The 17,842-nt window shown below is 37.8% G+C and overlaps 1 protein-coding gene across 2 annotated transcripts in view; it reads right to left on the bottom strand.

Annotated features, from left to right (window-relative positions):
* The window catches only part of CADPS2 (calcium dependent secretion activator 2), a 323,409-nt gene that overhangs the window by 115,707 nt on the left and 189,860 nt on the right, over positions 1 to 17,842 (bottom strand). For both annotated transcript variants that reach the window (XM_056341052.1, XM_056341051.1), the window contains exons 9-11: positions 9,186 to 9,252; positions 2,735 to 2,843; positions 1,396 to 1,599 (exon numbers count right to left, since the gene is read on the bottom strand). In XM_056341052.1, the coding sequence (XP_056197027.1) occupies positions 1,396 to 1,599; positions 2,735 to 2,843; positions 9,186 to 9,252 (380 nt within the window). The remainder of the gene's footprint in view (positions 1 to 1,395; positions 1,600 to 2,734; positions 2,844 to 9,185; positions 9,253 to 17,842) is intronic.

Raw genomic sequence — 17,842 nt, 5'->3', positions numbered from 1 at the left:
GCGGTCAGTGTTCTCTAGTTGCTTTCACTTCCATGTAAACCTTATGTCCAAGAAGAAGAGTAATTCCTTGGCTACTACAGACTACAGTCACTTCTTTTGTACTTTCTAACTGATGAACACAAAGTAGAAACATTAGGAGGGGAACACTGTCAACTCCCAGTACCCAGCTCAGATCCAGGTAACTGGGAGGAGGTGAGCAGAAGCACTCCTCAGCTGTTGCCCCACTTTTGCTTTTGCAGTGTTACATCTTACAAAACACTTCATCTTAAAACCTCCCATGACGAATGGTTACTTCACCCTTCCAAATCGTTTCAGATTAAAAGTTCAACAGATATCAGTGCTTTTGGGAGATTAAACTATGGTTTTTTTCAAGGTTCTTGGCAGCCCAGTCTGGATTTTAGATAACTATTACTGAGTTTAACAAGCACATTTTACTGTCTTCCAATAGCAAAGTGATAAAAGATTACAGGATAAATGGAAGGGCATGAGACAGAGTGATAGTAGGACTGATGGAGGAGAATGGTTTTGGGTCAACCTGCTATAGACTTCAGACATCAAACCAAGTTGAGTCTAAAACATGTATCTCCCTTCTATCACTCTACATATACAGATATATGATAATGAAGAAGGATTATTCTATACAGTCATATGATGTTGTAAAAATTTGACGGCTCTTACAAAAATCCTTGGATTTCACTCAGCCTCCAGAACAAAAAAAACCCCAAACAAATCATACATGCTTCCTATATGCAGATACCTACATGACAGAGTACTTTCAAAGAGATTATATGAAAATTTCAGCACATGGTTAATATATACTATCTACCTTGATTTCTACTGAAACAATTATTTTCCTCAAAAAAAGAAGAAAACTTAAACCTGGGGTTTTTTTAAATTATTTTTTATAAGTAGTTTATAATTACAGAGAGGTGCAAAAATCCAGCAGCCCCTCTAGTGCCTTTCAGCTCACAATGCACTCACAGCATAGTAATTTTCAGATAACTAATATATACAATGTATGATAAAGCTGACCTAAATCTATAAAATTCCGAGAATAGATTGATGCTTTTCTATTCAACACTACACTGGCTGGCTACTGAGAAATATAATGTAAACCAAACATCATCTCCATGGTAATATGTGGGTCAACTGTAATGAATATGAAGCTAATTGCTATATTTTCATGGATTATAATAAAAATAATGACCTGCAAGTCAGGATTTCCCTCGCTGGCAATAATAATTTCAGTATAAGAGCTTCTGGCTAACAATAAACTGCTAGGCACATTTCCCTAGTGAATGAGTTCTACTTAATTAAACTTCATCGAGGAAGGTGCTACATATTTACCAACTAAAACCGAAAGAAAGCCACAAAAGGAAAAGAAGGCCAACTTACAAAGTGGGGATATATCTGTGTTGACATTTCCTCCTTTGGGATTCACCTTCTGAGCTTGACTTGCAGGAACAGGCTTATATGATTGACCTGTGGCTCTGTACATGGCTTGAACCCAGAGTATTCTGTCCTGCTCATCGTCACTGGCAAATATCACGGTATCGCCTTCTTTAACAGCATTGAAAAACATTCGACCACCCTGAAGACCTGGAGAGGGAAACAGGAAGGTAATCTGAAGAAATACAAGTTACTTTTAACTCACCGTCAGTGTTTATTACATTTTTGTTTTCCTCTATGTGTGTACGGGGTGGGGCATGGGCATTAGAACACTTTGTAGGTATTTATGACCTAGAAATATGATAAAATGTAGAATAAGGATCAAATTCATGTAAATAACATATAGTAGAATAAATATAGAAATCACAGGAGAAAATATTTCCATAATTCCATTTCCAATTAAATTCCAATTAATTTCTTATTTTCTCTTTTTTATATGCTATTTTGCATTTCGCTAACATATCCTCCTTCTCAGCATCATTTTCTTAGCTAGAAATTCCCATCAACTTTATCTCGCCTGAAGAGAGGCAGCTCCATACCTCTTATGAGTGTTGCTGATCCTTCCTTGGCCCCTTTTTCTCATTTGAGTGTTTTGTTCTGAGAGTGAGTGCATAACTAGAACAGCACACAACAGCCAACATGGCTGTGCCAGGATTTTTTTTATGACGACATTGTTTTGGCTTTCCAAACATTTTCTGAGCATTGTTTGCCTTCTCAATTGTTCTAAACATTGAGCCAACATTTCCAAACATCAGTCTTCAATATCTTACAAGTCTCTTAAATTCATGACCCTCCACTGCCTATGTAGAGTAGAATTGTTTCTCACTACATGTGTAACTTTGATTTCCCTCTGCCATTTTAATACTAACTTCTGCAGATTTTTCTGATATCTTCAAATTTTTTTTGATTACTCTGAGTAATTTGTCTTTAGCAAGCACTGCCATCATTGACCTTCTTTTCTAAATCATCTATGAATACACTTCAAAGTACACTGCCACGTGCCTCCACCATCAAAAACAGAGAGAAAAGGGAAAGATTGACTAGAATTCATAATTTTTCCCTTGTACCATATACGGTCTTACAACGTTTCAGACAACCCTAGGGTAAGTTTATTGCTCAATCTTTTTACAGCAAGCTTCTTTGTAAAAGCATGATTTTTCACACCATAAAATCCTAGTGGAATAATTGCCAAAGAACCTTGGGCTTTTTGCTGCTATATTAAAACGAGCAAATTGAATCAGCTGTTTTACACAAACATATTGTACTTCAAAATCAAGAGAAGTACCTGTGTGAGGAGCTGTATAATCCACAGTGTATCCTTCGAGTTGCATCAGTTCCTGAGGCTCAGATTTCTTTTCTCTGTAACTGCACATGGCAAACGTGTATTGGCTAACCTGAATAAGAAAGGACTTCTTAATTGCTGAATTCCATTCCAGAATTGTGTAGCCAGTGTGCCATGGTTTAAATTAGCTTTCGGTTGTGCTGAAGAAATAAACCCCATTTTTTTCCCCAGAAACATTTACAGTGAAAAACTTTGCATTTTTTCCCCTTCCTGATAAAAGGAAGGGAAAAAAAAAAAAAAAGCAAGCCATAAACACATCTTTCTGCAGTTTCCTGAAATACAATGTATTTTGGGCTGTTGCTTTACAAAAAATTTAAAGGAAGCAAAATTAGGTTCTGGTAGGGAAAATGCTTGGTGCTGTGGTACTGACCAAACTGCTCAGTTTACTTTGAAAGAAAAAAAACCTCCTGTATTCTAAAAACCTGGAAAAAAAGGACTTTTATGTATAAAAGTACTGTTCGCAGATGGAATGCGATGATTATCATGCAGCTGGAAAGATGAACACATAATCTGGCCCATTTAATTAAAGATGGTAAGTACCAGAACCTTCAGTTTGATTTTATTGTCTAATTTCCGCATCTTTCGCACCTGTGTTGACATCCATCTCCAGGTTACTTGGCTCACTGGATATAGTACTGTGTAGGCCAAGCAGCTTGCAGCTGGCATGAACATCAGTTACTTCTCATCAAGTACAGGTATTACAAAAAATGATAAAGCAATGAGAAGAGAATCTGTCACCACATGGTTTAAGACTCCCTAGCCAGAACAGAATGCAATAAGGATTGCTGAGGAAAAATCGACTGGAAAGATAAAGAAAGGAATGCAACAGCTTGGAGAGGAAAAGCAAACACTTAAACAAAACGGAGATGTTCCCAGCCTTAAATGAAAAGCTGGAAAGACTACAACAGGTGACCGGAAGGAAGAGCCTGTGAATCTGTGAACACTAGAAACTTAAGGCAACTGAATTTACATGGGCCTCTGAAACTCTCATCTCCAAGGACTGTAGGATACCTGGCCAACAGACTTGTTTTGAACTATAATATCATTTCTTATATTCATAAAATTAGGCAAAGATCTAAGGATAGGCAAGGAGCTTGCCTGATAGATGATGGACTGTCTTTCTCTCAGTTGCTGACTGCTCAGTTAGCTGTTACCTAGATTCATTGCTTTGCCTACAGCTTCAGGAATGATCCTTTTTGAAGTAAAATTCTGATAGCTGATTTCAGTTTAATTCATGTATTTGCTGGTGCTGTAGCTGTACACCACTTCACCTCCAAGTCCAGTGACTTCAGCTGCTACTGACGAAAGATTTTTGACTCTCTGTAAAAGATGGACACTTTTGGAAAATAAGGACGGAAGGTGTGATTATTATCTGCATAAAGATCTAAAAATATTTAATTGTTTTAAGTATTTTTTTTAAAAAAAAACAGGATTATGCAGTGCAATGTGTGCAGTGTAAAGTGATTGAACACCCTCTGCCACAGTGCGTACAAGCATAAGGAACAAGTCCAACAGCTCTCTCTGCAAAATTGCCATCAGGCCTCAAATGCTGAACCCATGTCTCCAGAACCACAGCAGAAGTTTACAGGTGACAGAAATTAAACGTAGTCATTCCAGTATAATTAATACATTAGTTAAGCAAAGGCAGTTTTATAGGAGAAAAGAATTTGAGAGACACTGTCAGGCAACTAAAACAGAGTGCCAGCTTTCCACATAAAATTTACTACATTCACTTCAGCGGGCTGTAAGAAGGAGAGAGCTAAACATAAATAAACGCCAAAACCAATACAGACTGTCACCTTCAGTATTCAGACTTTCAGGCTAGGGGGGACTATTACAACCAGCCAGCCTGCCCTCCAGCACAACACACATGACAATATCAGCTCACTGTGCATTGAGCCCATAGTTTTGCCGTTGTTTATAGTATTTATTTTAGCAAATGGCTGTATTTTGGTTTAAAGATTTGAAGCTACCCCTGGGCTGGCAGGGGGGGATGTGGGCCTGCCAGTGGGGCCGGCAGGGCTGAGGGGAGCTGCAGACCAGCCCTGTCATGGCGACACTGGGGCAGGGATGATGGGCCCAGCAGGCTGAAACGGGGTCCTGGGCTGTGGGCAGGGTGAGGACAGTCAGGGCCAGTGGGTCCTGATATAAGAATTATTTACTTTTAAAAAGAGAGGGAAAGCCAAAAAAGTAAATATCTATAGTGAAAATCAAGAAAGATACGTGGAAAACAGAGGATGTTTGTTAAATCTTTACAGTTAATAAAATATGGCCTTGGGAAAGAGAACAGAAACCGTAAATAGGTGAAGCTGGGGCAAAAGAAGCTAAGCTCAAGGAGAACCAAAAGGTTAATGAGACTAAACAGAAAATTACTGGAACTACGTGTGAACTATTGCGATTAGCATACTAAAAGATCCACCCTAGAGCAGGGGCTAACAAAGCCCCCTTCCCCACAGAACATGCTGGTGAAAAAAAAAACCTCACCGTACCTTTAAAAAAAAAAAAAGAACACTGCAGCTTTAAATGGGGATGAGACTTGTAAGAACCAGTGAGATTTAAGCGTGACTACGGAGTGTATAAAAAAGCTGTGCTGTGCCTTAGGAGGTGGCTAGCTGCTCACCTGGCACCCCCCAGATAGGGGGTAACAGGGCCCTGGGGGCCGACACAAGGCTCAGCCCCTGTGCCATGTCTTCTGCTCCAGGCTCAGCAGCAGTATCACCTCTCTTACTGCTTGGTAGTCCCCTCTTTACATTCCCAAAAAACCTATTTGCCCTCACCTCTTTACATTCCCAAAAAACCTATTTGCCCTCACACACAAGCACAGTCACAAGTTGGTTAGTCACACGCCACTAAATCCTTTGCAATTAGAATCGTATCTCATGGAAGCTCCCTCCTCTCCTCTTCTTGTGAACTGAACCTTGCACAGTTAATTTTTGATACCGCAGTAGAAACATTTTTTAAGTTATTCTGTTTTGTCAAATAAAACAACATGGCAAGCACCCACATGTCAACAACTCCATATAACCACACTGTACGGGCAAACTAAGCCATCAAAAAGGAAGCTAGCAGACACTGATCGTGGAAATGCATACGATGCCCATTTATTTTTTCAGATTTCTTCAACCACTGAATGTTTTTGAAGATAAGCTTGTGGAAGATCTGGGCTATGTGTCTTTGTTCATTTGTAACCTCACCTCTATGACATTATAATGCTGTTGATGTTACTTTTTCAAATGTATTTCAAATGCATACTCTTATTTTAAAGGAACGGTTTATTAAAAGATATTAATTTCACAATCACTCTTATACTTCATCTTTTTATTGAAAATGAGACATTTTAAAGTCTCTCCCACAAAGAAACAAATAGGAAAACTCCATAAAATTTTGTTGGGGGAAAAAAAGTCTCAAGAAAATAAAGAAATACAGAATTTGCCTCATTTGTTTACACTTGTGATCTCTTAAAAGCTTTTCCTTATGGTTATCAGTGGCTGCTATCAGTTATTATAGAGAGAACCACCAGCACAATCTGAAATGACACTTTTTAATACAGATCTATGACCAGGTTGAAGTGTATTGTTAGTAGTTAATGGACCTGTAGGTAGTTTTTCCTTAGAATTCAGCAAATTAGCTTCAATACTTCACAGAATAACTTGTACTCAAAAGTCAGGACTATGTACCACACATTCTCAAACAAAAAGAGAATCAAACCACCTTTTCAACAAGTAATTATTGACAGAAGACAAGCCAATCCTCTTCCTACAACTGCATCGACTTGAATTTCATAATTTTCCGGAGGTCCAAACACCTGACTACCAGCTGTTCTACCTACTTTGTAACAAAGTGGAAAAACAAGAATCTGTGCATGCATGACAGACAGATAGGCACAGAAACGTGGACATGACTTATGAGCAGTGTCACTAGGGGAAGTCCCCATGGAGCAGAAAGACCCTGTTTAATGTGCTGGGAGGAACTGTTACTGCAAACCTGGAGGCTGACAGTGGTCCCTTCTATAGGGCATCACTGGGCAGCCCACTTTAGGAGCTCAACAGCAAGAATTAGCCTGTGTGGTTGGTGTGTTTAGAAAAAAAAAATCCATGAAACAAATGACTGGCTTTCAAAACAGTAGAACAGATGATATTAAAATGACAGAAGTGAATATGCATTCCGATTACTGGAGGAAGATATTATCAGACAGTAAATGAAGTAAAACACAGCATGTCCAGCTGAGGCTTTTTACCTAACATGTTAAATCCCTGTCTTTTTCCAGTTTGAAATTATTAACCTTTTAGAGATGTGACCGGATTGTAAAAGGAAGAAAAGGGAATAAAATGAAAAGGTTAAAATCTCCAGACTCTGTAACCTTCCTATAATATTGAGCTGTTCTTTCAGAAAGCACAAACAACTTCTAATATGTGTAACAATAATGAAGGTGCACATTCCTCACATCACACTCCTGAAAAATCAACATGATTCATCTAATTTCACTCCTGAGTTAAATTTCCAAAATGTTTGTAAATCATACTGATAGCCTCTGTCTTAGAACTGAATTTCATGGCCTTCATGTTTTACTAATATAAGCTAAAAGCTAATTTATAGACAAAGACTCATCAATATGTCAATAGTATATCAATACAACAGATTGATATTAATTAATGAATGCTTATTTCACACATACTGACTTCAGTTTACTGCCAAGTTACGTACCAGAGCTGTCTGGACAGTAAATATTGATCTGACATGGTATTTTTTACAGAGTCTTATTGAATTGATAGCTGCTTTAAAATGAAATAGATGTCTAATTCCCATCACAGTCAGAAAACTCCTGTAACGTTCCCCTCCAGTATTGCAATTTCAGCACAGAAAGCAAAAGATAGTTAAAATTCATTTGGCTGGAATAAATTGTTCTCCCAGATGGCTCCATATCACACACAGAGAAAGATTATGTGTCTCTTAGATGTGCACTTTAAAACTCAGATGACACCTGTAGCTTAGAGGAAGAGAACAAAGTCTTTCCTTTAGTGTAATGGGGGTTGCAAGGTAGGAGTGCTGAAGAAAAGTATGGACAAGGGAACATCTAGGCTTGCTTTTTTTTTTTTTTTCTCTCCAGCAACTTGAAGTAACTTTCCTTTCACATCCATGCCTTAATAGCTGTCCTGTATAGACATCTTCCCAAGCTTCACAAATCTTAATAAAATCAGAAAAAGGCCTCATCTCTTCATGGAGGACCTTGGTAAAATCAGAACTCAAATGAATTCAGTAAACTTTCCAGAAGATCCTGTTCAACCTTGTAACGATTACCCACTGATTATCAATACGCAAGCCAATTCCCACTGCAGCCAGGGAGAACACTGTATTGACATCAAGCTTGGCAAGAATAATATGCAAATACTCTCAGCTTTTAACTTTACTTATTAAAGACCCTGTTCAGGATTTTTTTACATCCTTACAATTTTCATCATTTAGGAGTAGGAGGAGACCGGGTGTGTGTGACCGACAGAGTGGTAGAGAAAGGAATCAGGCTTTCTGTAAAGTAGTTTTAGAAACCTTCATTCTTAAAAAAGCCTTGTTAACAGGCTGCATCCTTTGTATGATGTTTATGGAGACTCACACTAACAGTTTTCTGTCAACAAAACAGAGGACATAGAAGAATAGCATTCTCTGAATTGATGCAGAAGAATATAAAATTTGTAACTCCAATCTGAAGACAAGCACAAAGACAAAATAATTGCAAAAACTCACAGAAATCGTTCAGTTTTGACCACTCAGAATCTACTTTTCTATTCCTATTCTAATGTCATGTTAATGTCACCATTCACTAGGATGTGAAAATACAGTCCAAGGTCTGGACAAAAAGTTATGAAAAATCAGTGCGGCACATTTTTGTGGCCAAGACGAAGTGCTACACTAGATTTTCTGTAACAAATACATAATTTTACTCAGTTTAATATTGCAAGGAAGAACAAGAAATAGCATTATGCAAAAAACATTTATGAAAAAGTTCTTAATAGTAACTATGCTTGCTTTAATTTTAAAGGCAGAAAATCTTTGCTGAGATAGAACAAATGAAACAGCAAGTACAATCCACTTTGTGAAATATAACTTTATTTTAAATTGAGTGCTGCTAGAAGGCTGTCAGCAGAACGTTTCAAGGTCACAACATTCCACACAGAAATGTCTAGGTTTCAGTTGAAACATTGCTTAGTGTAGGGACTCATTCATATATATGTAAAACTCATTGACATTTCTGTTTACTACATATGTTAAAAAAAAAAAAAAATACCCTGGATGTCTCTATGCTGTAAGAAGCTTGGAGTAGCGTTGCATGAAGATACTGATTTACTAATGGGGCCAGACACCATACATAAGAAAAATGATTTCACGGCAGACTACTAACCTGAACAAGAACAAAGTAGCGTTTTTTCCACCGCTTCCAAACCTTCTGTCCTAGAGCGTACAGATATCTGCAAAGGAAATAAAGTGAATGTTTTTTCCATTAATAAGAAGCATTTTATTAGGAGGACCCAATACAAAACAGTGTATTAATTTGCTCTACCTACTGAGCTGCTTCTTCACTATTGTCATATCTAAGAAGGTATTTTTTTCCTATTTACTCAGACAATAGAAATGCAAAGATATAGTCCTTTTCATTCAAAGTAAGACAAAAAGCAGAAACAAAAGACCTTGTTTGAGATGACTAATGTGGTTATCACTTCTATTTCACCAATTGCATCTGAAAATAGACAAAACAGCTTAAAGTAGAACACTTGACTACACAGAAATACTAAACGTTAGAAAAGTTAAACTCCCCAACACTTTTTTTTTTCCATTTGGTTTCCATAGATTTGCTAGTATTTCTCTGTTTCTCTAGTCTGTGAGTCACAGTGGCAGTTTGGGAAAATGTTCAAAAAATGCCAGGAGACACACAAGATTAATTTTTCTTCAAGAGTAAATGGAATCTAACTTACCAAACAGAAACACCTCGCTATAAAGACTGTGAGATTACTAAAAACTCCTTGTCTCACATTGGCAGTTTCCAGGCTTTTAATCAGATGATTTAATCAGCAGTATCAACTACTGAGATGCAAAGCCACAGTTGTTGATACTCTTTGGCAGTAGAGAAAGCACCCTCCTTTCCCAAGAAGTTGCAGCAAGTTTTATGGCATTATAATGACACTTTTTTTGCTGTCACTGTGGTCATGTGGCACTGTTCTTAACAAGGACAGCAAAAGGAAAAGGATGAGCTCTGGGATTATAAGCAAGAGGCTACGACTGGTAAGGACCTACTGCTTAAAACCTGACAGGAGAGCAAAATATTACCTATGTTACGTCCCTTCTGGCTGGCCAGCTTTTTTTATCAAGGCATCTAGTACAACTACGTGGGTCAAAGGCAGAACCAAGAGCCAAACTGTTCAGACCAGTGAATGCTGGCTTCACAGGCCACTCTTCAGAGGATGCTGGCATGTATATTATGAAGTTGTTGCAATAACCAGAATCATAGATGGTTGGTTGGATGATAGATGGACAGGTGCCTCTGTGGTGAGAGGATAGGGTCTGCTGCCCTCTACTTTTTGATCGCTTCTGGGGGTTGTTGCCTGGTGGTTTTTAACTCAGTAAAAAAAACAGAGCAATGAACCAACATCTCGTGAAATTGGCAAGTAAGATACAGGCAAAACATTGTTTTCCACCTGTCCTTGGCATACACTCAGGCACATTCTTCGCCACTTTAGGTATTACAAAGGACAAATTTCTAACATAAATGTTCCACATAATGCATATTAACTACGGTGGTTTGTCAGATTACACAAGCAGCTCCGTCATTACTACGACACTGAACAGCTTGCCCTTCTTCAACTCCTGCTGCACCTGCGTTGAAACTCTGCCTCACTTGTTACTCTGCTTTTTATTCATACGAGAGTACAGAAAATCAGGTTTGTGTACACCATTACCAGTTGATGTAGCTTTCTTTCAATAGTCCAGATCCTGCCACACTCTTTTTAACTTCTTAATTCTGTGATTATCATAAATTCAATAAAGAGAAAGGAGTAAGTGTTATGTCAGAAAGGGTACCAAAAAGAGGCCTACTGGGGTTTATTTGAAAATTTATAATGTTTTGCAACTAAGGAAGCATTTATGTCACAGACTGATAGGTGGATATTCCCATATCCTCCCCGCCCCTCCCCCCCCCCCCCCCCCCCCCCCCCCCCCCAAATATGAACTGCTTTGCTCTTCATATATGATTCAGAAGAGCCAGGCACGTTACCCCATAACAGCATTTACTTTCCCCAAAGCGTACCACATTGCTGCTGCCCCCATTCATCTCTTTACTATTGCCATAGGGTGAAGGGGGGAATGACTGATGAATTTCACTCAGCCTTGAAGATTAATGACTGGGGGGAGAAAAGTAAAAGGGTCCACAGGTGGCCTTTGGGCTTTTTCAGTCCTAAACCTGTCCTGTTCTTCATGGTGGTTCTGCCAACACATCCCTCAGAACATCCTTTATGTATCTCTGATTTTAGCCGTCAGAGGACAACTGCCCCACGGACTGTGGAAATACACAGTCCTCAAATGCTACAATGCAAAGATATCCTGCCATGTTTCCACCCTCTTGGCATGTCTTAAATGACTGTAAGAGAGCCATAGAATAACACAGCTCTTCTTACTTGAGAGTAATCCTGGTATCATCAGTGGCAGTGACTTTATGTTCTAACAGGAACACGGCAGAAAATGAGTAACCCAACCTTAGAAATGCCAGGTTTAATCAATTCTTTTTCATTATTAACTGAGCCTGGTATAGAAAGGTGCTTTTAAAATAAGAGATCTTAAAAGAACATTTGCTATCAGAGAAAGGGTCAGTTGCTTTTTAAATTACTTTTCAGGTAAGATATACCACATATGGTCCTGCAGTACAGGCAGAACTATCACAAGTTACAGTAAAGCCATAATTATAAAATAAGAAAGCATACAAAAAAGAAATTCAATAGTAACGTGCACTTCTTATTCCTCCTATAAATCACTTCCAACTACGGTGTTAAATAAGAGCTTCCTTAAGAAACAAAGGGGTGGAACATTAACTGCATAGCATTAAAATCCACTGGTCTTAGATAAGATTAGGTAACAAACAAAGCAGCATTCATGAGACAGAGCTCGGGTTTAGTATAGAAGTGCAAAGCCTTATGTGACTTGATTTTACAAATCACTAGAAACACACAGTTATAATGATGTTACTAATCCATCTTCCAACGCCACCTCTAATGGTTGCAGGTTTTTTCTAATGTAGAAAGTTTCAGCCGTTTACAAGGGACGTATCCTGTGCTCATCTTTAGTGTGCAAGCTCCTGAAAGATGAGGATATTAATTCTTACTCCAGAGTCTAACATTTATACCCAGGAGGAGACAAACATTTTAGACTTCCAGAGTCCTCTTTGAACATTTTGTTCCCCATTTATTTTCCATTGAAAAAAATAGGAAGCAAAGGACCTAAGAACACTGTTAAATTTGGACAATAATATCTAGGATTTGTAGAAACTGTCATTGACGTTTACAACAGAAAAAGTTTACAAAAGCGAGTTTCCAGATTTAAATGAACTTGAGTTTCACAGCTGGTGCAGAAAATTAAGCGGTTAACAGATTCAGAAGTGAACTAAGTCCCAGAGCTAAGCTGAAGAATATTTTATTTCTAAGATGGGGAATTGCACCATTTTTCACAGGTTTCAGGTAAATGTCAGTACCACAAACTATCCTCAGTACCACAAAGATCCTCAGTCACAAACTCGCAGAGCTGCAGCCTGCTATTTCTCTGCCCATATGTATATCTGTATTCACCTACAAGCCCCACTCACTCTTTCCATCCAAAAAAATGTGCAGAGATGCATAGCATTAAGTGTTCAGGCTATTTTAAACAAATACGCTCAGCAGCAACAATAAACAGTCATTCCTGCAAACACTGTACTTTTCTTTAGGTGAAGTATCCTGTGCGATAACAAAGAAGAAGCTGATATTCAGCAGTAGTCAATTCCATGTTTCTAAAAACTAACCTCACCCTTTACTACAATTCTTCTCATGTTAATTTGGATTCCAGAGTTGGGAAAATCTACAATAATTCTTGAATTATTACAGTTCAACCATGCACTGAGAAGGAAAATACTGAAATGGTTCCACTGTATCTGAGCACTTGGATAGTAATTACTTATTACTAAATAGATTTATTTTGACTTCTCTTTAAGACCATGTTTTGAGTGTGTTGAATGAGTAGACTGACAATAAGTCAGGAAAGATTGGTTTCTAATGTACATAGAAACATATAGACAGCAGACTTTAATTCTGTAAAAATATATGAATATAGTATGTATACATAACATCTGTATCTGTACATGTGCACATTAGAAAGCATATTTATAGTTAGTATGTATATGTTGGTTGCCTTCTTCAGTCTTTCTGTATTACTTAAATAATTTTCAGTAACATAAGACTAATACACCTGCTTTTACACAGCTCGTAGAAAACAGGAGCTTGATCAAACATATTGAGTCATTAAGTGCTACCCCAATGTAAAGATTTTCTAACACAGTTTTGTAACATGAAAACACAACCAAACGTACAAACCATGATCACTTTCCCGAGACTTTTGCTCTTAAAAACAGTTCTACAATTTTATTTTCTTTAACATAATTTAATTACTTTCTCTTTACTCACTCCCAAATTAAAAAGTAAAAATTTGATTTGTATGAAGTCACAGATTTACCTGATTATGCCTCACAATGCTTATAATATGATAGAAAAATAAACATTTAATATTTCAAATTCATTTTCCTGGAAAACAAATACAAATACTAGAATTTACATTTCCACTACAAAACACAGAAACACCTGGATAAAAATGTCATATATCATCTTGTTTCAGCCAGTATAATTTTCTCCTCCGGAAACAGAACAAACAAAATGAACAACCATTTTCTTTAAAAAGTCCAAGCATCACTATATTTTAAATACATAAAGGTTGAACATTTTTCAAAGTAAATTTCCTCGTGTTATAAAAATGCAAAACCTTATTGCTAAATATTATAGTTCATTTTCAATTATGTGATGGCACACACAGGAAAGGAGAGAGCGGCTTATTTGCTCTAAGTCCATGCTGCGAGAGTGCAGGGTTATATTTTTTGATGAAAAAATCAGCACTAATGAATAGCTGAAAAACATAATTGAGTGTGGAATACTGGAGCTATTCACTGCTGGAGAAATGAGAAAGGACTTACTACTTCTACAGAGATCATTTTTAGACCAGCCTTTTTATTCTAAGGAATGAAGCAATCTATCTACATCTTGAATGGTAAGTTCTCTACTTGTAAAAGGCTTCATTTATCACAAACAATGAAAAAAATATAGAAAGAAAAATCAATACGTGTAGCAGTTTAGTCCAGCAAAGGCCTTTCTTAAAGAGAAACCTCAGTCAAGGTTGAAAGAGCAATTAATGCAGTCTCAAAAATCTGGGCCACTCTGATAGAGTTCGGTTAACATGTGGCAGAAGTAATCATCCACTTGTGAAAATGATTTTCAGTTCATTCTCAAACACCTTTCAGACACTCATGATCCCATTTAACTGACAACAATACAGGCTATCTGTGGGCATCATTGCATTCGCTGTGAGAGCCAATGGAGACCAAATGCCCACAGGCACTTTCAGTCATCCCTGCTCGCTTGCATAAAAGGAATCTTCCTTGTACCGAATTCCTCCTTTTATTTAACCCCGCAAGATTAAGCCATTTTTTTGTCTTCAGTTGAGGATGAGAGAGAAAACTGATTCAAGACAACAATATGACCTGGGTCATAAGAAACCTAGCTGTAAACATTCTCGGATTCATTTTAGTACTTTCTGTGCTCTTGAGAAAGAGAACTAAATAAGCCTTCAACAGACGGAATGAAAAAAAGCAGCCTAAACTTCTACTGTAATTATACCTGCTAAGGATAACGAAACGTTGAAGAATGTCAAGTAATACAAACACCACAGCCATAGAAAACAGTTCCATTTATTCCAACGAGCAAGACACTCCTAATATGAACAGGAAAAATATGGGTGTCATTGTGCACCCCAACGTCCTGTCCCCCCCACCATCCACTCCCCCCCCAACAACTTTTCACTTACAGTATAAATGGTTATTGGTATGCTGGAAGATCAGATATCCCTAGATTCTTTAACAGTGATACCTTACTGCACTCCAGAGTGCTTCAACATTTGTGAATATGCATGCCAGTACTTACAGAACCTGTGAAGTAACTGGAATGGCAACTTGAGAATTATCAATCCAATTTATGTCATATCATGAAACCTATTTGGTATGTAAAGTGGGAGTGTTTGTCAAGACAGAAAAACGTCCTTTAGCCTTGAGAGAATTCCACGCAACAAAAGAATGAAATCCTTCAGATGCAACATAAATGTAGAAAGTACTCCGATTCTAATGTAATGTAATTGTCATGTAAACAGGTAATGCAGCACAACTGTGAAACGGCTGGTGCTGAGAAGCAGACACTGTCTCTCTGTGCTTTTTGATGCAGCTTTCTTTGGACTAGTCTAGTCTGACCCCATGGACCAAGGAGCTACCAGTGCAGCATATATGGGTATACCCCTGGAGCTCATCTCCCAGTTTAATTTCATCTAAAAAGATAAGTCTGTGAACATAAAGTGTTCCATGATGTGAAAGAAATCACAGTAAGCAGGAACAACTAAGAGATTGGTTTTAAATGTGAAAATCTGAATTTAAATGCTAATGCTGATGGAGTAGAACAAGTAAATCACACTGCTCTCCCCTGAGCATCCGGTTTGGCTGTGGAAACAGTTCTTTCTGTTGTCAGAACTGAAATCAACTCAGAAGCATCCTGAGCACCCAGAAGCATCCAGGCACCCAGCCTAGGCATCTCTCCATGTCACTGGAAGCGCATGACACTGCAGCTAGATAGAAAAACTGATGACACTTTTTCCAGCCAGGCAGCGATATTATTTGTGATCCAGAAAGCCTAAATGGATGAGGACCTGTTAATATGAAAAATCTACTTTAGTTTCTAGGTCATGTGCTGCCACTGATAGAATCAGTCAAAACACCCTGCTCACTGTTATACTGGTATAAAACAAATCTATGTACTAAGCTGCCAACTGACGCAACTCCAATTCTGGAGTCCTAGTGCTGAAAATGCCTACTTTTGGGAGGAGTGGTGGAGGCTAGCAAGAGCAGTGAACTCTTACAAGAATGATACATGCCTTTGGTTATCTTTGGCTGGTTCTGTATGTTTTTTCACTGTCCAGAAAGCTACTTTTGAATTGTTAGAACTTTAAAGAATACAGATCTCAGCAGAGCTAATTTTGTACTTTTTTTTGGTAATAAAACATATAAACAGAACAAGATTAATACATTTCTATCCTAAAGATTATCAGTTCTAAGTATTTTCATAACTTTTTTTTTCATCATCACTAGTAGGTACTTTAAAGTTCTTATGAAGTAGTGTAAAGAGGTACATCTGCTAGCAAAGGTATGAGGAAGTATGCTACACCTGGTATCCCTATTTGTGATTTAAAATAACACAAAGAAATTACTTTCCTTCAATTTCTGCATACATAAGATGTTTATTCAGAACATTATGATGTTCTAAAAATATTTCTTAGAATTCCTGACAGCTGGATTTTTTAAAAAATCCCCCAAATAATTCAATTAAACCCACTATTTTAAAACATCACCAAAGTTTTGAAACAAATCAGTTTAACATGTCCTAACTTACCTACTTATCATTATTTTCTTAATAGGAACATTGCTTGACACTTATGTCATGCTTTACAAATGCCAGATAATTACTCCTTACAACATGTCCAGTAGGGGAGGTTAGCGTTATTACATTAGCTTCTGTGGGAGAGAAACGAAAGCAGAGAAAAGCAAGAGCTGTTCAGAACCTGAGGTCCTAGCACAGCAGAAGAAACATTCAGGAAAGCCTCACACCAGCCCTTATCTTCCAGACATTGGAAAATGCATTTCAGAAGCCTGCAAAGCAACGTCCTTTTCACTCCATGGTCAAATCATGCAAATCATTCGTGAATTGAAAAAAACGTGTAAGAAAATGTTCCAAAGGAAAACAGCAAATCAAATACCTTTGTCTTTGCAGCTCCACTGTGTCCCTTTCAGCAACCATGTTTTTCCCTTGTACTTTGTATGGATCCAGTGTAAACTACTCAGGGTGTATTTCATCTTCAGAGTTTTGCAAATTACCCTTTGGAACCACCCTTCTATAGTATCCATTGGCTATAAGAGATCCCTACATTGCCAAGACTCCAAACTTACACGTTGCAGTTAGTTGCCTGAAAACAGATGAAATGAAGGAAGCTTTTTGTACCCAGGCATCATGAAAACTAGATAATGTGACGTTCATGGAAAATGTTTGTTGTCTGCAGTCTGACGAAAGTACTCATTCCTAAAGCTGAACTTGGAATAATATATACTAGTTTGCTCTTTTCAGTCACTGCTATGAGGTAAAGCTTCTGTGGATGCAATGACTGAACTTAGCTGATAATGAACAGAGACTACGTTGACTGTAAAGATTTCAAAATGTTTGGCACACTTGGTAGAAAAAAAATATTTTTAGTTGTGCTACTACAGAGTAGTCTAGAATGAAATGTGCTAGAATACAATTTAAGCAACAGTTCAGAAAATGCAGTTACCTTCTTGGAATTCACATACAATCTTTGAAACAGCAGTCTGTCCCCACATCGCAGAAATAAAAAGCCTTTTATTGGGAACTCTGTGATTTTCTTCTGGATTAAAATTTTGACTCTTATACATTAGAAAACTCCCCTTTAATCTACCAGACTTCAGGTAAACATTGGAAGCAATGAATACCATTTCTCTTTCCATCCAACACACAGCAGCAGAAAAACACGTGGTGCTGCCTGGATCAGCAGTGCAGACTGTCTCCGTTGCATCTCTAGCACCTCTAAGGAAGGCAGGAACAGTGCCAGACATTAATTTCACACAGCTATGCAACTGCTACGTCTTGTTTCCATGAACTCAAATGAGTT

Source organism: Falco biarmicus, chromosome 5 (assembly GCF_023638135.1).
Source record: "Falco biarmicus isolate bFalBia1 chromosome 5, bFalBia1.pri, whole genome shotgun sequence".
NCBI classification, from domain to species: domain Eukaryota; kingdom Metazoa; phylum Chordata; class Aves; order Falconiformes; family Falconidae; genus Falco; species Falco biarmicus.
Note: the sequence above shows the minus strand (reverse complement) of the source record. Positions and strands in the feature narration are given on the sequence as shown.